Source organism: Mirounga leonina, unplaced genomic scaffold (assembly GCF_011800145.1).
Source record: "Mirounga leonina isolate KUSES-001 unplaced genomic scaffold, KU_Mleo_1.0 Mir_448, whole genome shotgun sequence".
Lineage (NCBI taxonomy): Eukaryota > Metazoa > Chordata > Mammalia > Carnivora > Phocidae > Mirounga > Mirounga leonina.
This window is the reverse complement of record NW_023270758.1, coordinates 1,509,472-1,526,565: the sequence shown is the minus strand read 5'-3', so window position 1 is coordinate 1,526,565 and position 17,094 is coordinate 1,509,472. Positions and strand designations below refer to the sequence as shown.

At 40.8% G+C, this 17,094-nt stretch overlaps 1 protein-coding gene and 1 pseudogene across 4 annotated transcripts in view; one reads left to right on the top strand and one right to left on the bottom strand.

The window, feature by feature from the left end:
- Positions 1–17,094, bottom strand: part of USP31 (ubiquitin specific peptidase 31) — a 166,769-nt gene that overhangs the window by 121,591 nt on the left and 28,084 nt on the right. For 3 of the 4 annotated variants that reach the window (XR_004676222.1, XM_034988065.1, XM_034988064.1), the window contains exons 2-9: positions 15,958–16,095; positions 14,603–14,691; positions 14,419–14,511; positions 13,657–13,792; positions 11,033–11,177; positions 3,669–3,846; positions 1,131–1,242; positions 423–517 (exon numbers count right to left, since the gene is read on the bottom strand). Coding sequence is in view for 3 of the 4 variants with exons in the window: in XM_034988065.1 (XP_034843956.1) it covers positions 423–517; positions 1,131–1,242; positions 3,669–3,846; positions 11,033–11,177; positions 13,657–13,792; positions 14,419–14,511; positions 14,603–14,691; positions 15,958–16,095 (986 nt within the window). In the remaining variant the exon portion in view is untranslated. Of the gene's footprint in view, positions 1–422; positions 518–1,130; positions 1,243–3,668; positions 3,847–11,032; positions 11,178–13,656; positions 13,793–14,418; positions 14,512–14,602; positions 14,692–15,469; positions 15,908–15,957; positions 16,096–17,094 lie in introns of those variants that run through there. The other variant, XM_034988066.1, reaches the window with a different exon arrangement.
- On the top strand, positions 7,986–8,502 carry LOC117999138 (annotated as a pseudogene).

Below are 17,094 nucleotides of genomic sequence, written 5' to 3'. Positions count from 1 at the left end.
TGAGATGGGAGGAGGAGAAGAGTGGGGCCTGACAAGCAAGAAGTAAGCAGGGTTCAAACTGTGTAGAGCTTCGTACACCATGGAAGTTGGGCTTTATCTTTTAGGCTACAGGTTTCCATTTAAGATTTCCAGGAGGAAAGTGGCATGATAAGAATTCTACTTTGGAAAACTTCCATCCTGATTGAATATTAAAGTGTAATTTATCTGTAGTCCTGGGACATACATTAATTTGCTTTCCTGATTTCAAAAAAGATCATATATATCATACTCAAATGTGAATGAAAAGTAAAATAAGTATACTTAATTTCTAAACGAGCCTAATGAGCCTACCACACTTAGGCAGAAATTATACCAGACATCACTAGAAATTACAGAGGAAGATAAATAAAATTCTAGAAGGTGAGTGATTGATCGAATTTTACCTTTCTACTGTTGGGTGGCACAGCGGCTGCTCCTCCTGGGGCAGCAAGTATGTTATCCCCACAACACTGACAACACGCAAACTGAATGGACACACCTGCATCAAACAGTAAAGGAAAATGTGGCTGAATTTCTCTCCAAGGGCATGTGTGTCACAGTGGCATTTCCAAAACAGATGAGAGGGACAGCAAACGCTTTTGCAAAATGCTTCTCTCTGATATTCTTTTAGGTTGTTGAGCCACTCTTACACACTTTAAAGATGATTTATCTAAATGCAATTTACGTATCAAACATGTTATGCAAGACAAGTAATATGCTGCTTTAGGCTGAACCTTAATTTAATGTAAGTCCTCCATGGATACCTTCATATAGTAATCCTAATTTTGAAAATATACAGATACCTGTTCTAGAATCTCTCAAAGCTGATCGTGTGCTAATCTTTATTAGATAAATATATATTATAAAGAAATACCTAGCAGTTCAAGGGAATTCTTGCAGTGGCCAGAAAATGAGGGGTACATCCTTAGTCCTGAAAATCTGAACACAGCTGATTTTACCAAACAGCTGTCCACCAGGGCTCCTCAACATCCCAGCTCAGCGCCTGGTCTTCCCTAAGTGCAGAGGTCCGAAATTCAAATTTCACCACAGTGACTGTTTCTTCACTTGGGTACACATGCATGCTATGCTGGAGTGTTGATATGCTTACTCACCTGGATGCAAACTGTGGGCCTCAAGAAATACTTCATCTTCTCCAAGATTTCCTTCTGCAGAAGGTCCCACGCTATTGTCTTCTCTAAGTGCAGCACAAAAGGCAGTCCAAATCTAACACACATAAATATTGCTATCACCTTAAAAGTACCACAGTCCCCTTAATATTGTAACTCTTTATTCATGGTCTCTTAAAATGGAACGACTATATTATTGGCTTTAGGACAGTTCTCAAAATAAAACAAACACGAAATTTAATAGTTACTCCCATAAGTAGATGAAAAAGTCAGCAGAGAAGCTTAGATTTCTAAACAAAATTTAACAGTTCATGTGTCAAAATGGCTTCTAGACGATACTGGGTAGCAAGAGGACAGGATCAATGAATATGGTGAGGAAAGACGACGGGAGTGGACATGGTCTGGCTAACAGCATGGGTCCCCATATAAGGGGCTGCGTGTTGGGAGGAACAGACAAGGCTAGAAGGTCTGGCAGGCAGGTGGCCATAGCCTGGCTGTCTGACAAGGAAGGCACTGGCAAGCAAGTGACACAGAAAGTCAGCTCCCAGCCTACAGTAGAAGCCATGTGGCCCCTGCCCATGCTGGACTCCTAGGAGTACCGTACCCCGGTTCTCAGCTTTGGCTATACACTGAGATCACCAAGGGAGCTTTAAACACAGTGATGCCCAAGTGCAGCCCCCGAGATTCTCCGGTACATAGCCCGAGCACAGATTCGCCGAGGAACCCCCAGGAGGTTCTGATATGCAGCCAGGGCCGAGGACCCCTGGCCCAGCCACACTCTCATCCAAGCCCAGCCGCTCAGACCTATTCTTTTGCCCTACATGTGTCCTACTCACTCTCTGTGCAGTCAACTCCTGCCGCTCGGCACACCCCTCCCACCCTTCCTCTAGGCCACCTCCTACTCACTCACATCAAGACCCAGCAGAGGGATTCTTCTCCAGGAAGCACCCTGTTGACTTGTTCCCTGTGCTATCTGGGCCACAGCATTCACTCCACTGTGCTGCAGATACTGTCCATCTTCCTGCCTCCACCAGTAGACTGAGTTATCTGACAGCAAGAACTATGATTTATCACAGTACCCCACACCCAGCCAATGCCCAGAAACCCATACATGCTTAATGAATGAACAAAGGAGCCAAGAGATAATCCCTGACTCAGGCTGAAGCAGAGGCACTCAGATCAAGAAGGCGGTTCCTAACAGCCTCAGTCTACACACAGCAGTACTCCACAAACAGCACTGTGATGTGAAAGAAATGACAAGCACATGTAAATCAGCCACTCCTATTTTTCACATGGTCACGTCTTCCCTTGTAAGAGAAGAGCATCATTACAAAAGGGACTCCACAAGTTCTTTATTTTTTATCAACACACTGAGCTGCCTTTCTTTCCGCCCCTTAAATAAGCACGCCAAGTTCTACTTAGTCTCAGGGTCTTTGTACTCATGTTCTCTCCCCATGCAGCCTTCTCCCCAGAGGCTCACATCACTCACACCGTCTCCTCAGCTCCATGCTGCTTCCTCAGGTGGACCTCCCTGTCCCCATTTCTAGCATGGTCTGGCTGCCCCCCCCCCCCAGCACACTCCATCATCCAGGCCCGCTTTAATATCTTCAAAATGGTGAGGACTGTCTGAAGTGACATGTGTTTACTTGTTTATAGTCGGTCTGTCCTCACTGGGATGTAAGCTCCACAGGAACACAGTCTGTCTTGTTCACTGCTCTATCCCCAGTGTTGGAACAGTGCCCAACACACTGTAAACACTAAAGTATTTGTTAACAAGTATCATAAATATACACATCAACACATTTCAAACTTAAGTTATTTAACCATCATTAAATAAGGAAGTTATTTCTAAGCAACATTTTAAAAGACTAATAAAATGCTACCCTGACAAACAGTAGAAACAGAGTCCTTTGTCCCTGAAACATATCCATATTTCATTATTACTCAGGTTACATTACTATTGTGATAGAACAGCTTTAAAAGGTAAGTCTAAAACTCCCATATATTCTTAGCAGGAAACAGATTTGAGAGAGATTTGCAACTCCTGAATTTCTGACTTAAGTAGCTGAATGAACAGTGCTGCCATTTGCTGAGACAGGAAATATTGGAGAGCCAGATTTACAGAGAAAGAGAATCAGTTCAGTTTGGAACATAAGGCTGAGGTGCATGTACCATTCAAGTAGATATGTTAAGAATTAAAAAAAAAAAAAAAAGGCTGTTAAGAAAGTAGCTGGATATAGGCCTATAGGCCCCATGAGGAACCTGAGCTAAAAATAAACACATGAACCGAGCCTTTAACAACTAGACGAGCTTGAAGAGCCTTTCTAATTCAGATTCTATCATCCTAATTTTATATTCTCCTCCTCCCAACCCCTCAAAATCAGGTCAACTTATACACATATTCTTTCTACATATCAGGATCAAAAATTAATAAAAGTAAGGGTTTTTCATCCCCACTTTTTAAAATGTTTGAAAATATTGGACTTTTAAAGTTTCAGCACTTACTAGTAAGCCAGTTTTTACCTTTTCCCTTGCTGCCCAGTGCAGGCTCGGTTACACACTAATAGAACAATCTTGTCGTTTCCCGCTCTTGCTGGGGGCAAGTCTATTTTCCCTTGCTTTGCTGCAGTTTGTGTAGAAGACAGTCGATGATGATCCAAGCCAAATTTCAAGTGGTTTAGGTTGTTGTTTAAGTGGATTCCTGGAAAAATAAAAATAAAAAACTTATTCTATCAATTCAAAATTCTTTTCATTCATTACAAAGACATTTACCCAATAGAGAAATTAAGAAGTTGCATTATGTAATTTAAACTATAATCAAACCCCCCAAATGATCTACTTTGAGATAACTTATCCAGTCATTAAAATGATTTTTTTCTTTTCTTTCTTTTTTTTTTTTAAGTAGGCTCCATATCCAGCGTGGAGCCCAAGTGGGGCTTGAACTCACGACCCTGAGATCAAGACCTGAGCTGAAATCAAGAGTCAGAGGCTTAACCGACTGAGCCACCCAGGCATCCCATCATTAAAATAACTTAAGCATCCATCATTTCCTTTAAACTAGCTCTATGTATCTTGAAAACTGAAATTTAAAACTCTTCACTTGAGGTCACCTGGGTGGCTCAGTCAGCTGAGCATCTGACTCTTGATTTCAGCTCAGGTCATGATCTTGGGGTCCTCAGATCGAGCCCCACATCAGGCTCCGTAGGTGGTGGGGAGTCTGCTTGAGGATTCTCTCTCTCTCCCTCTGCTCCACCCCCCACCCATGGATGCTCTCTCTCTCTCCCTCAAATAAATCTTTAAAAATAAAAAACAATAACCTCTTCACTTGAGTGAATACTGGATACAGTTTTAGAAGAGCAAGTTTGCAGAGATGATCCACCAAGACAAATTTAAGGTAAGACCATGCAACCAGTAACAAAATAAATTGGAAAAAAAAAATTAAGACTAGTAAATGTGGAATGATCTTCAATATTCTAACTGTAGTTTCTTCTCCCTAATTAAAGAGCCAGAGTTATAAAAAACAAAAGACACTTATGGGATTCACAGCCATTATAGGACATGTCAACTTTAATCCAATCAATCACACTAGATGGACCTACATTAAGTGAACAAAAATATATGATTGATTGGCATGATACAGGTTGCTGAAAATCAGGTGAAAACAGAGCTGTCAATCAGAGCTACTCAGCAATTCAGCACCTAGTACAATGCCCTGTACTTAGGAGAAACTCAATTAAGTGCTTGATTAAACAATTGTTCATTTCAATGGAATACTATTCAGCCATAGAAAAAGAAGGAAATCTTGCCATTTGCAACAACATGGACGGACCTTGAGGGCATTATGCTAAGTGAAAGAAGTCAGAGAAAGATAAATACCATACGATCTCATTATACGTGGAATTTAAAACAACAATGAAACCACGCTCACATATACAGAGAACAGATTAGTGGTTGCAGGGGTTGGGGGGTGTCAGGCAAAATTAGTGAAAGGGGATCAAAAGGTACAAACTTCCAGTTATAAAATAAATAAGTAAGGGGATGTAATGTACAGCATGGTGACTACAGTTAATAATACTGTACTGTAGGGCGCCTGGGTGGTTCAGTTGGTTAAGCGACTGCCTTCGGCTCAGGTCATGATCCTGGAGTCCCGGGATCGAGTCCCACATCGGGCTCCCTGCTCAGCAGGGAGTCTGCTTCTCCCTCTGACCCTCTTCCCTCTCATGCTCTCTATCTCTCATTCTCTCTCTCTCAAATAAATAAATAAAATCTTTAAAAAAAAAAAATACTGTATGTATATTTGAAAGTTGCTAAGAGAGTAGAGATCTTAAAAGTTCTCATAATAAAAAAATTTTTGTAACTATATGGAGATGGATGTTAACTAGACTTCCTGTGATGATCATTTTGCAGTATATACAAATACTGAATCATTATGTTGTACCCCTGAAACTAACATGTTATATGTGAATTACACCTCAATAAAAAAATAATGAAATTAAATTAAAATAATTGTTCACTTCTTTAATCCTCTGAAGTACAACCTAAGGAAATTATACCCAAACTTGGAAATAGAAGAAAGCCCTCCAGGTTGCCTAGGTGGCTCAGTCAGTTAAACATCTGCCTTCAGTTTAGGTCATGATCTCAGGGTCCTGGGATCAAACCCCACGTCAGGCTCCCTGATCAGGAGGAGTCTGCTTCTGCCTCTCCCCATTCCCCGTGCTCTCTCACTCACTCTCAAATAAATAAAAATCTTAAAAGAAAAAAGACGAAAGCCCTCCACCACCACCCTCACCACACACACACACACACACACACACACAAATAAGACCACCACCAAAAGGAGAATAAAATAAAAAATGGTTATACAAAAGTATTCATAGCAGCATTTTAGCAATAACCTAAATATCCAGCAATATAAGACTTGCCAAACCTATTAAGGGACATCAGCATTACAGCAATTTAAAATGACTAGTATGTGGTTAACCAAAATAAATTCCAGGTGAATTAGAGTTTAAAAAAAAAAGTATACAGAAACTAGAAGTAAGAAAAAATGGAATCTTCATCAAGCTATTAGAGAGAGTAACTTTTTAAGCTTAAACACCAAAAAGAAATCACAAAAGGAAGAACAGATTTCACTCCATAGCCATTTTAAACTTCGGTATGAGAAAATAAAAATAAAAGAAGTCTGAATTTGAGACAATGAACGACCTCATTTCCCACCTCCTTGCAGAAGGCTGGGAATACCTGTTCTAAAGTGATGAGGGTCCCTCACGACATGAAGGGGTACCACTCAACTGCAGAGAAATCAAGCTCTGTGTTCAAAAAGCACACCCACTTACTATCAGCTGCATGACTGGGATGGTTACTCAACCACCCCAAGTCTTCGCTCTCTCATTTGCAAAGTGGGGAAGATAGCAGCTTCATATGTCTCAAATAAGTTATTTACAAGGCTTTAACAGAGGCTAACACATACTCAATAACTGGTATAGTCTTCCAACAAAGACACTCTCTGGTCAGTAGATGATAAACTTGGACCTCACCAAATTCAATTAAAAACAGAAACTTAGTGTTAACCCTTAGCCATGGGGGTGTGAAAGGGGATTTGAGTAAATTTTCAGTTGAACAAACATTAACTGGGCTCTTGTTATGTATTAGGAACTATACTGAACTGCTGGGTACAGAAAGATAAAACACAGCCCCAACTACAGAGAATTTCGCAGTGTGGTGGAAGGACAGAGGAGAAAAAAGATTATTTGCACACAACGTGCTGGTGTCAGAGATTAGCAGAAGATGTGACTGGAGCAAGGAGGAGGAAGTCAGCCAGCCCGACTGGGGGGGGGGGGCCCCCGGGGGGGGGGGGGGGGGAAGCTTTCTGGAAAAGGTGATAACTGAGTATTCTTTTACTGTAATGTAATAAAAGTAGAAAACAATTTGAACAAAGCACACACATGAAAATGCAACTAGAAAACAAAAAGAAGCTGCTAGGTCAAAGAAAAATTAAAACTGAAATAACAGACTCCTTAGAAAATAATAATGTAAATATGGGTATACCAGAGATAATGGAATCCTAGGCTGGCAATGGAGAAAGCTGACCAACCCAACATACAGAATTACGTAAAGGTTCAGAAACTAGAGGCACCTATCGAAGTAGGTGGTGAAGAAAAAGAGGAACTAAAATAAGGACATTCAACAAGGGCACCAGATCATTCATAGCGGAAAGAATGGTATCTCCAACAAATGGTGCTAGGATTACTGACTGTTTACATACAACAAAAGAATGCAGCTGAACACCCACCTCAAACCATATTCAAAAATTAACTCAAAATGGCGCAAAGACCTAAATGTAAGAGCTAAAACTACAAAACCCCTACAAGTAAACACAGGGGTAAACTTCATGGTCCTGGATTTAAGGATGAAATCTTAGATAAGCAACAAAAAGCATAAGCAACAAAAGAAGAAAATAATTAGACTTCATCAAAACTAAGAACTTTTTGTGCATCAAAAGACACTATCAAGAAAGTGAAAAAGCAATCTATAGAATGGGAGAAAATATCTGGAAGTCATATACCTGATAAGGGTCTAGAATCCAGCATATATAAAGAACTCTTACAACTCAGTAAATTTACATCCCAATTTAAAAACGGGGAAAAATTTGAATAGACATTTTTCTAAAGAAGGTAAACAAATGTCCAACAAGCACATGAAAAGATGATCAATACCATTTATCATGCAAATACAAGCAAAAAGACACACCACTTCACACCCACTGGGATGGCTATAATCAAAAAGATGGAAAAGAGCTTCCTTTCAGCCGGAACCACCATCTTCCAGTAATTCGCCAAAATGACCAACACAAAGGGAAAGAGGAGAGGTACCTGCTATATGTTCTCTAGACCTTTTAGAAAACATGGAGTTGTTCCTTTGGCCACATACATGCAAATCTATAAGAAAGGTGATATTGTGGACATCAAGGGAATGGGCACTGTTCAAAAAGGAATGCCCCACAAATGTTACCATGGCAAAACTGGAAGAGTCTACAATGTTACTCAGCATGCTGCTGGCATTGTTGTAAACAAACAAGGGCAAGATTCTTGCCAAGAGAATTAATGTACACATTGAGTATATTAAACACTCAAAGAGCCGAGACAGATTCCTGAAGAGTGTGAAGGAAAATGATCAGAAAAAGAAGGAAGCCAAAGAGAAAGGTACTTGGGTTCAACTGAAGCGCCAGCCTGCCCCACCCAGAGAAGCACACTTTGTGAGAACTAATGGAAAGGAGCCCGAACTGCTGGAACCCATTCCCTATGAATTCATGGCATGATAAATGTAAAGAAAATAAAAGACCTCAAGACTGTAAAAATGTTTCTCTTAATTGAGTAGAAGTGTGGTGTCCTTTCCCCCCGCAAAATATTTAATATTTAAAGCAAACTTTGTGTCCTAAAAAAAAAAAAAAAAAAAAGATGGAAAATAATAAATGTTGGCAAGAATGTGGAGAAATTATGACCCTCATATATTGGTGGATAAAAAATGATTCACCTGTTGCAAAAAACAGTCTGACAATTCCTCAGAAAGTTAAACACAGAATTACCATGACCCAGTGTTTCCACTCCTAGGGGTGTGTATGTAGGTGTATCCCCAAAAAACTCTAAACAGGTATTCAAACAAATATTTGTACATGAATGGTCATAATAGCACTATTTCATAATGTGGAAACAACCCAAATGTCCATCAACAGATAAATGGATAAACAAAATGTGGTATATACATACAATGGACTACTCTTCAGCCATAAAAAGGACTGAAGGACTGATACATGCTACAACACTGATGAACCTTGAAACATTATGCTAAATGAAAGAAGTCAAAAATGCCACCTATTATATGATTCTGTTCACATGAACGTCTAAAGTAGGGAAATCTACAGAGACAGAGAGTAGAATAGTGGTTGCTTAGGACTGGGTGAGATGGGGAGATGAGGGGAGGCGTGTGTAGGGGAGACAAAGTAGGAGCTGAGAAAGGAGCTGGAGAAATGAATTCTCAACAGAGCAAACAGTTGGAAAGTATAAAAGTACATGACATATTCGAGAAATACAGAGTAACCTAGATAGGGTACATGGGGAAGGAGATGGAGTATAGTAAAGAGGCTGGAAAGAAAGGCAAGAACCAACCATGACGGGCCATGCATTCTTCCAAGGTGTTCAGATTTAATCTCAAAGGGGAAACACTGGCAAATCAATAAGCATATAATATGATCAGAAATGTATATCCAAATAAGTCTGGTGGCACCATGGAAAAATAACAGAAGAAAGTCTAGGGGTAAAGATAGAGAAATTACTAGAAAAGCCCAGCTGAGACTGGTCTGAGCTGTACAAGTGGCAAGAGGATGAGGAGTAAAACTGCATAGTGTTTAATCATTTCTATGTGAATTTTGAGGGAGAAGTGCTTAGATCCACCTTGGGTGAAAAGGATGGTGGTACCATGATTCCAGAGAAGAAACGCAGGAGGATCAGGTCTAAGAAATGCTGAGTGTTAAGACAACGCAGGACTTCTAAGCAGAGATTCCAATGGACAGTTAAATGTCAGGGAATGGAGGGGCGCCTGGGTGGCTCAGTCGTTAAGTATCTGCCTTCAGCTCAGGTCATGATCCCAGAATCCTGGGATCGAGCCCCGCATCAGGCTCCCTGCTCCACTGGAAGCCTGCTTCTCCCTCTCCCACTCCCCCTGCTTGTGTTCCCTCTCTTGCTGTGTCTCTCTGTCAAATAAATAAATAAAATCTTAAAAAAAAGAAAAGAAAAAGAAAAGTCAGGGTATGGAAGGAGAAGAAAAGAGGATGAGCAGGGAGGTTCAGTTCTAAAAATCATGGCAGTAGAAAGACACTGCTGGGACTAGGTTCTCAGTTCAGCAGTTCTCGAACTTTGGTGTGCATTGGAATCACCTGTGAAAAACAGCATGCCTGGCCCCACCCCCAGAGGCTCTCGTTCAGTAGGTCTGGAGTGGGGTCCAAGAATCTGCATTTCTAACCATGTCCCAGGTGCCTCTCAAGCTTTAATAATCACTGGAGTAAAGAAAAAGAACAGAAGCCCCAGAACCATGAAGAACACTAAGGCCAAGAACAAAGTTTGAGTTGCCTAGCAACTTTCAAAATCAGAAATAGCCCCCAAATCCTCCAAGCACAGTTGAGAGACAGGCTAAGTTCTAAATCACAGCCCAAATCATAGGAAAAGGAACAGCACTGTCCACAGCTGTACTTTCTTTTGCTGCCTATTGATGCAAATTTCTTAAAAGCAAGGTATCAAGAAAACATTTTATACCAGAGAGAATTCAGAAATTAAGCATCAAAGCAGGTAACAAAATGCAAAAAAAAAAAAAAAAAGGCAGCTATGGCATCATGCATCTTCCCAAATGCTGTCATAAGATGCTTAAGAAGCCACTTAACAGGGCACCTAGGTGGCTCAGATGGTTGGGCATCTGCCTTCGGCTCAGGTCATGATCCCGGGGTCCTGGGATCGAGTCCCACGTCGAGCTCCCTGCTCCTTGGGGAGCCTGCTTCTCCCTCTGCCTCTGCCTCTCTCTCTCTGTGTCTCTCATGAATAAATAAATAAAATCTTTAAAAAAAAAAAAAAAGAAAGCACTTAAAAGAAAAGGAGGAAGGATTCAGTCAGTTCTGAGCCTCAGATAGGGGCTTAGAAACTAAGGAAATATCTTTGCCTGAAACAGTGAGAACTGCCTTCTTCCAGAGAAATGTTACCATAGAATTTATACCATCATAAAAATAAGTGTTATGTGTATTTTACCATAATTTAAAAAAGTATGCCATCATATAATAGACACCTCAAAGGGCAGACAGTTGTGAAATCTGCAAACCCTTATGGAAACAGATGCTCATTTACCTCTTTGACTGAGAATTCCTTCAGGCCTAAATATTTCTGGAGTCTCAAAGGCAAAAATGCAGTCGCTTTCATGGACTGTTTCCAGGTCGTCAGTGTCACAAAAGGAACGATGGAACCCATCATAGTACATTTCCGTTAACACAATCTAAAAATGGGAAAAATGTAAACAGTTGGGTAACTGGAAAGCCAATAGGAATTGATCTCCCGATTCTACCATGAGCTTTTCCAGCCCGTCAGGGCTTGCGGGGACGTGAGAGGGCTCTGAAACATGTCACGGAGCCCACACTATCTGCCTTTAGTAAGCGAATTGTAGAAGCACGATATCCTCTGTAAATTTCAGAATGCTATGGCACTGAATCCAGAGTTCCTCTAAGTTTTCATGAAGAAGAGCCCCCAGGAAATGACAAAGTATAAGCCCCTTGTCTCACAAGGGGAAGAAACTGAAGAGAGGTGGGAAACTTGCCAACGAGTATCTGACTATTCAGTCTCGCAGCAAGCACAGAGTCCACATCTGATTCCAAGACTTTCTCCTACATCAGTAACTTTTCTTTGTTTCAGGTTAAAATGTCATACAACCACGGATTTTGTAATAGGAAAAAAAATGAAATCAACTCAAATGTCCAACAATAGGAACTAGTTAAATATATTATAGTCCTACTGTAATTACAAAGAATGAGCCAAATATATTTGCACCAACATGGAAAGATCTCCTAGTTAAATAAGATGTAACATAAAGAATAATGTGTTAATCGATTCCATTTTTATAAAATAACAAATGTAGTATATGCACAGGAAAAAATAGGAGTGAATATACAACACAGTATTAGAGTTAGTAACTCTTAGTTCTAAGATACTTAGGACAAGATACTTCCACTTTCTAAGTCCTGTTTCTGAAATGGCTGAGTATTTCACAATAAAACAAAACAAAACAAAAAAGATGGGGGAAAAAACAATGGAAACATTTAGATGCTCATTACATGCTCAGCAGCACTGTCTAGAGAAAAAGCACTGGATTGGGCATGAAGAGGTTCCAGTCCCAGCCTGCCACCAACCAGCCCTATGCTCTTGAACAAGTCACATGGTTTCTCTGGGCCTCCTTCAAATGAGGGGGTTGGAAGGGACCCCTAAAATCCCCTCTGCTAATGCAAACATACTATGAGTCTGTGAGGTGAAAGAGGCTGGTGGCACATTCCACAAATAGTCCAAGAAAAATATCCCTAGCACATTTTTCTTCTGATGAGTTTAATAACCACATTGTTTTTCTGCAGGTGAACATGCAAGATAATTTATTTTCTCCAGCAAGCTAAGGTCAAAAACAAACTTGTAATTCTATCAGCCATTTAAACCACATGCAAAAAGAGCCCGAGAGCCCTGGAAGCTTTAAACGTACAACCAGGGGGCGCCTGGGTGGCTCAGTCGTTAAGTGTCTGCCTTCGGCTCAGGTCATGATCCCAGGGTCCGGGATCGAGCCCCACATCAGGCTCCCTGCTCTGCGGGAAGCCTGCTTCTCCCTCCCCCACTCCCCCTGCTTGTGTTCCTTCTCTCGCCGTGTCTCTCTCTGTCAAATAAATAAAATCTTTTAAAAAATAAAATAAAGATACAACCAGATCTGCCCTGCACACACAGCTCAGCCTGCCTCCCTCTTTCAGTCTTACCCCTCATCCTAAAGGGAAAAAAAGAATCAAAAAGCACTTGACAGTAAGGAAGAATATGAACATTTTATCAACACACCAGTACTTGGCCTATGAAAATATGAGATATTAGCTGTATTAAGGTAATACCACTGGTTGTATTTGTTCTACTGTGGTAACTTCCCAAATGAAGCCACATGAGGCCAACGTACAAAACACCTTTATTAATCATGTGATTATATAGCAGCTTCCAGAAGCTACCTAGGGAAAAGTTATTCTACCACAGAATCATCTTTCTTAGTAAATCTAAAATAAGAAACATTTTTCTAAATAAAATCATAATAGTGAATTGAGTAAAAAGTGTATGCAAAAATGTCAAGTAACAAATAGGCTAAAAGTATTTTGGGTCCATTTAAATATAACTACTTATCAAAAATTTACCCAAAAAAAGAAGGCAGAAGGGGCACAACATTCCTTGTGAAGGGGCACTTCATCTAAATGAAGTGAGTCTCTGACCCAGCTTTAAGCAGGAAGCGAACCATACTGAGCATCTGTATGTACTGTACCAGCAAGAAGATATCCATTCTTATCACCACAATGGAAAGGGGTTTTCAAGAGCCACTAGTGGAGTTTTCTGAGCCTCTGTGACCTTCAAATACCACAGGGATGCTCTTCCTATTGCCCACATAAGCATCCATAAGGCTAGTTTAAGAGAGGCTGAGTAATTATACTTTATAAACAAAGCTAAAAGAAGGTCTTGGTGTCAAGTCACAGCTTTGCTTTTAAAAATATATGTACAATTAAATGAAGCATGAAAAGTTTTGATGTACATTTTCCCTCTTTGGGTCTTGATTTTTCTTTCCTCAATACAGACACAACTGGTTTTACATTTCTATCTAACCATACTTGGCAGAGGACTGTTAGAAAATTCCAGGAAAACAGAAAGCAACACTTTTATGGCTCATATGTAATTGGCCTGAGCAGGCTTATTACCTGATCAGTGGGGATCTTTGTTTCCATAGACACTGCTTCCCGAAGCCTGGCGACAGTCCCAGACAGAGGCACGGCCACACCAATCCTCATGCAGTGAGAACATTTCCCCTGATACACTACGGTAACATAGAGAGGCCTGTGCAGATCAAAGTCAGATCTTCTCATTAGGCACTTACTTCAACTAAAATACAGAGGCAAAACAACCCTGATCTGAAATTAACACAAAACTGAAGCTAACCCACACCTTTATTTGGAAGCCAAAGGGGAAAAAAAAAATCTCATCTGGACCTAAGTGGAACCAGAAAACAATAATCAAGACATCTCTGGAAAAGGCAGTCAAACAAAATATAACATATCAACACTTGATTCTGTGGTTTGAATGTTCTTTACAACAGCATTAACTCTCAAAAATTTTGAAAAACAGTTCAAATAAAGCAACTAATTAAAAGTGCAACATAAAATCTCTAGAAAATCTAGAAGGCACTCAACAACCCTCCCCCTGCCCCATACTATATCAGTGGATGAGCAACTGAACAGACGACAACCACAGGGACTGTAAAAAGACGCTTGCCCCATGTGCCTGCTCACCCTGCACATTCAGACCAGGATTTATAGACTTCTGTAAGGTTTTTACAATGCCTGTATTCAAGTTATCACTAATCCCATTACTTGTCTCAATAAGTAAGGAGCCCTAACAGGAGCCTACAGAGGAAAGGAATACACAGGAATGTACAGTCTTAATTTTATTATATCTGTTCTTACCTTGTGTGGGGTAGAGGAATTGGCAAAGAAATGCAGAGGAAAGGGTCAAAAGTGTTGCTCTGCTTCTGACAGTGAGGACATGTCAAAGAAGATCTTCAGAAACAAAAACGAAAGACACGCACAGTAAGATCATCTAGAGCTATGTCAAGCAGACCACGGAAGAGACAATTTGATATGCTCATACCTGTACTGGGCTTGAAAAAGTTCTTGTACAAAAGTGCTACAGACAGGAAAAGATGGTCCCTCGGGCATCATATCAGTCTCTGACGGTGGCTAAAAAAAGGGAAAGTACAATTTCACACATTAGAAGTACCAGTTCTTGATGGAAGATGAACCTGAAACAGTCACAAATGTCCTTGACTTCCTCTACAAGCGGTACATCGGGTCTGGATGTTCCCGTGAAAAGGATATGCTCCAGGCATCGGAACGCAGCAGCCAGGACAGGGTCACGAGGATGCATGTCACAGGCTCTCCCACAGACTGTGCCTGTGCTGGTCTCTCCACCCCGCCAGGCAGTCCGGCAGTCCTTCCACAGGGTGCTCCCATCTCCCTCCAGCTCCGAAGGTCTCCCTCTGGCCTCTTCCAGGAAATAACCCTAGCCACGGTGCCCACCTGCGCAAGCCCCTGCCCGCTGCACTGCTCGCTGGGATGCCCAGCCACTCGACGGCATACTGAATTGGCCTTTTCATGTCCACCCACCCAATAATTAGTCACTGAGCACCTGCAGAGAGCCCCGCAAAGGGCATTAAGACACAAAGATAAATAAGACATAGTGCCTGACCTTAAGTACATCTCAATCTGGTGGGAGAGCCAGCCACAAGCACATGGTCCTAGGACAGTACAGAGTGTCCGGGCACAGACGGACCTTGAATCAGAATTACTTAACACCTTACAAAACCACAGACTGAAATTTCGAGATACAGTGCAGAATTAACAAAAACTTTAAAAGTGGCAAGAGAATAACAACTCTTTGGTCTTAATTATTTCCATTATATAAATCATTTTATCAATCATATTAAGGTTGCATGCATAAAAATTGAGGATGAATCACCGTTTCTTGGTAGAATATTCTAGGGGTTCAGTTCCTATACTCAAATCCAATTGTAACAGCAAAGACCTCCATTCATTTCCTTTTTGAGTGTGTATTCATTTCAGTGAGCTACAAGGCTACATGTCTCACTGCAAAAGAAACCAATTTCTGCTTTAAAAACAGCTTAGTGAACTGGAATCACCTGATTGTAGTCTAAAACTAGTCATACATGCAAATATGTCCCCTCTCACTACACTCTAAGTTCCTTAGACACAGCAACTCTCTTATGCTGCCAGCAAGCAGTAAACACGGGAAAACTCCTCTAAGTATCCCTGAATTTTATACTCACCCAGAGCTTAGTTGATTTCACTATATTAACTAAATGCAAACTGCAACAACTCCTCAGTGGAGGTTTGAGAAAAGAATCTACACTCACTCCATTCACTAAACCACCACGGAGCTCCCTGCTCATGGCTCCTTGGCTGCCCCAGCAGGGTGCACACCCTCACCTTCAGAGGAGGCTGGCCGCTCTGCTTCACAGCATGATTGAGGTCTTCATGAACTCGGTCCAGAAGCCACAGCAGAAACTCCTGGGCGTCATGCTGGGAATTTCCCCGATATTGCAGTGCGTTCTTTGACACAATACTCTACACAGGTAAATAAATCAAAGTGCCTAGTTGAGTTCCTGGCTTTAAAGATGAACTATTTATAATCCCAAAGAGGGATGCAAAATCTCAAGGGTGTTAGAGTAACTTCCTAGAAAGACAGCAATATAAAAACAGATGCTTATGTGAAAACCCCACCTCAGAAATGTGTACAGAAGACTTAAATGCACCTACCCAACAATCCTACTTTGAGGAATATATCTAAAGAAACCATCAAACAGCATGCCAAGACTTCTAAGAAAATATTCATTCATCAGGCTTTATAATAGCAAAAAGGTGGTAATAACTTGAACATCTTAAAAATGAGAACTGGTTAAATAAGTAACATAGTATTGAATTATAAACCCCAGTATGAAATAAACACATCTATAAAACATAAATGATTGAGTAAATAAATAAGAAATAAGTCTTCCTTATAGAATTCCAAATAATCAATGTCAATAGTTCCCTCTCAGGAGATGGACCTTAACCTTCTACCTTGAATAGTGACTTGCTTCCAAAGACTAGAATATGGAAAGAGCAGTGGCCAATGAAAGGTTCTCAGTGAAATGGTTAAGTTCATGGCTCTGGAGCATAAGGCCTGGGTTCAAATTGCTCTCCCACCACTTGTATTTGTGAGACCGGGGCTTACTCTCTTCCAAAGTAAAAGGGAGAATGGTAATTTAATGTGGTGGTTAAGTAAGATGCATGCACAACATTTCACATGTAAGTAAGATATAATAAGCACTCAAATTTCAGCTGAATATGGGATTTGGAAGTAGGGAGGAAGAAGGGGACACAACTGCACAAAGGGAGGGCAGTGAAGAGACAAAGGCACTGATGAGGCAAGAAAATAATGAGGATCCAAGCTAAGGCAGTGAGGACAGAAACATGAAGGCAGACCTGAGAGATTTAGGAATTTAGGCAGTAGACTCAGTAGGATTTGTGACCTAATGAATGGGGACAGTGAGAAAGGAGGCATTAATGTCCCCAAGGTGTCCT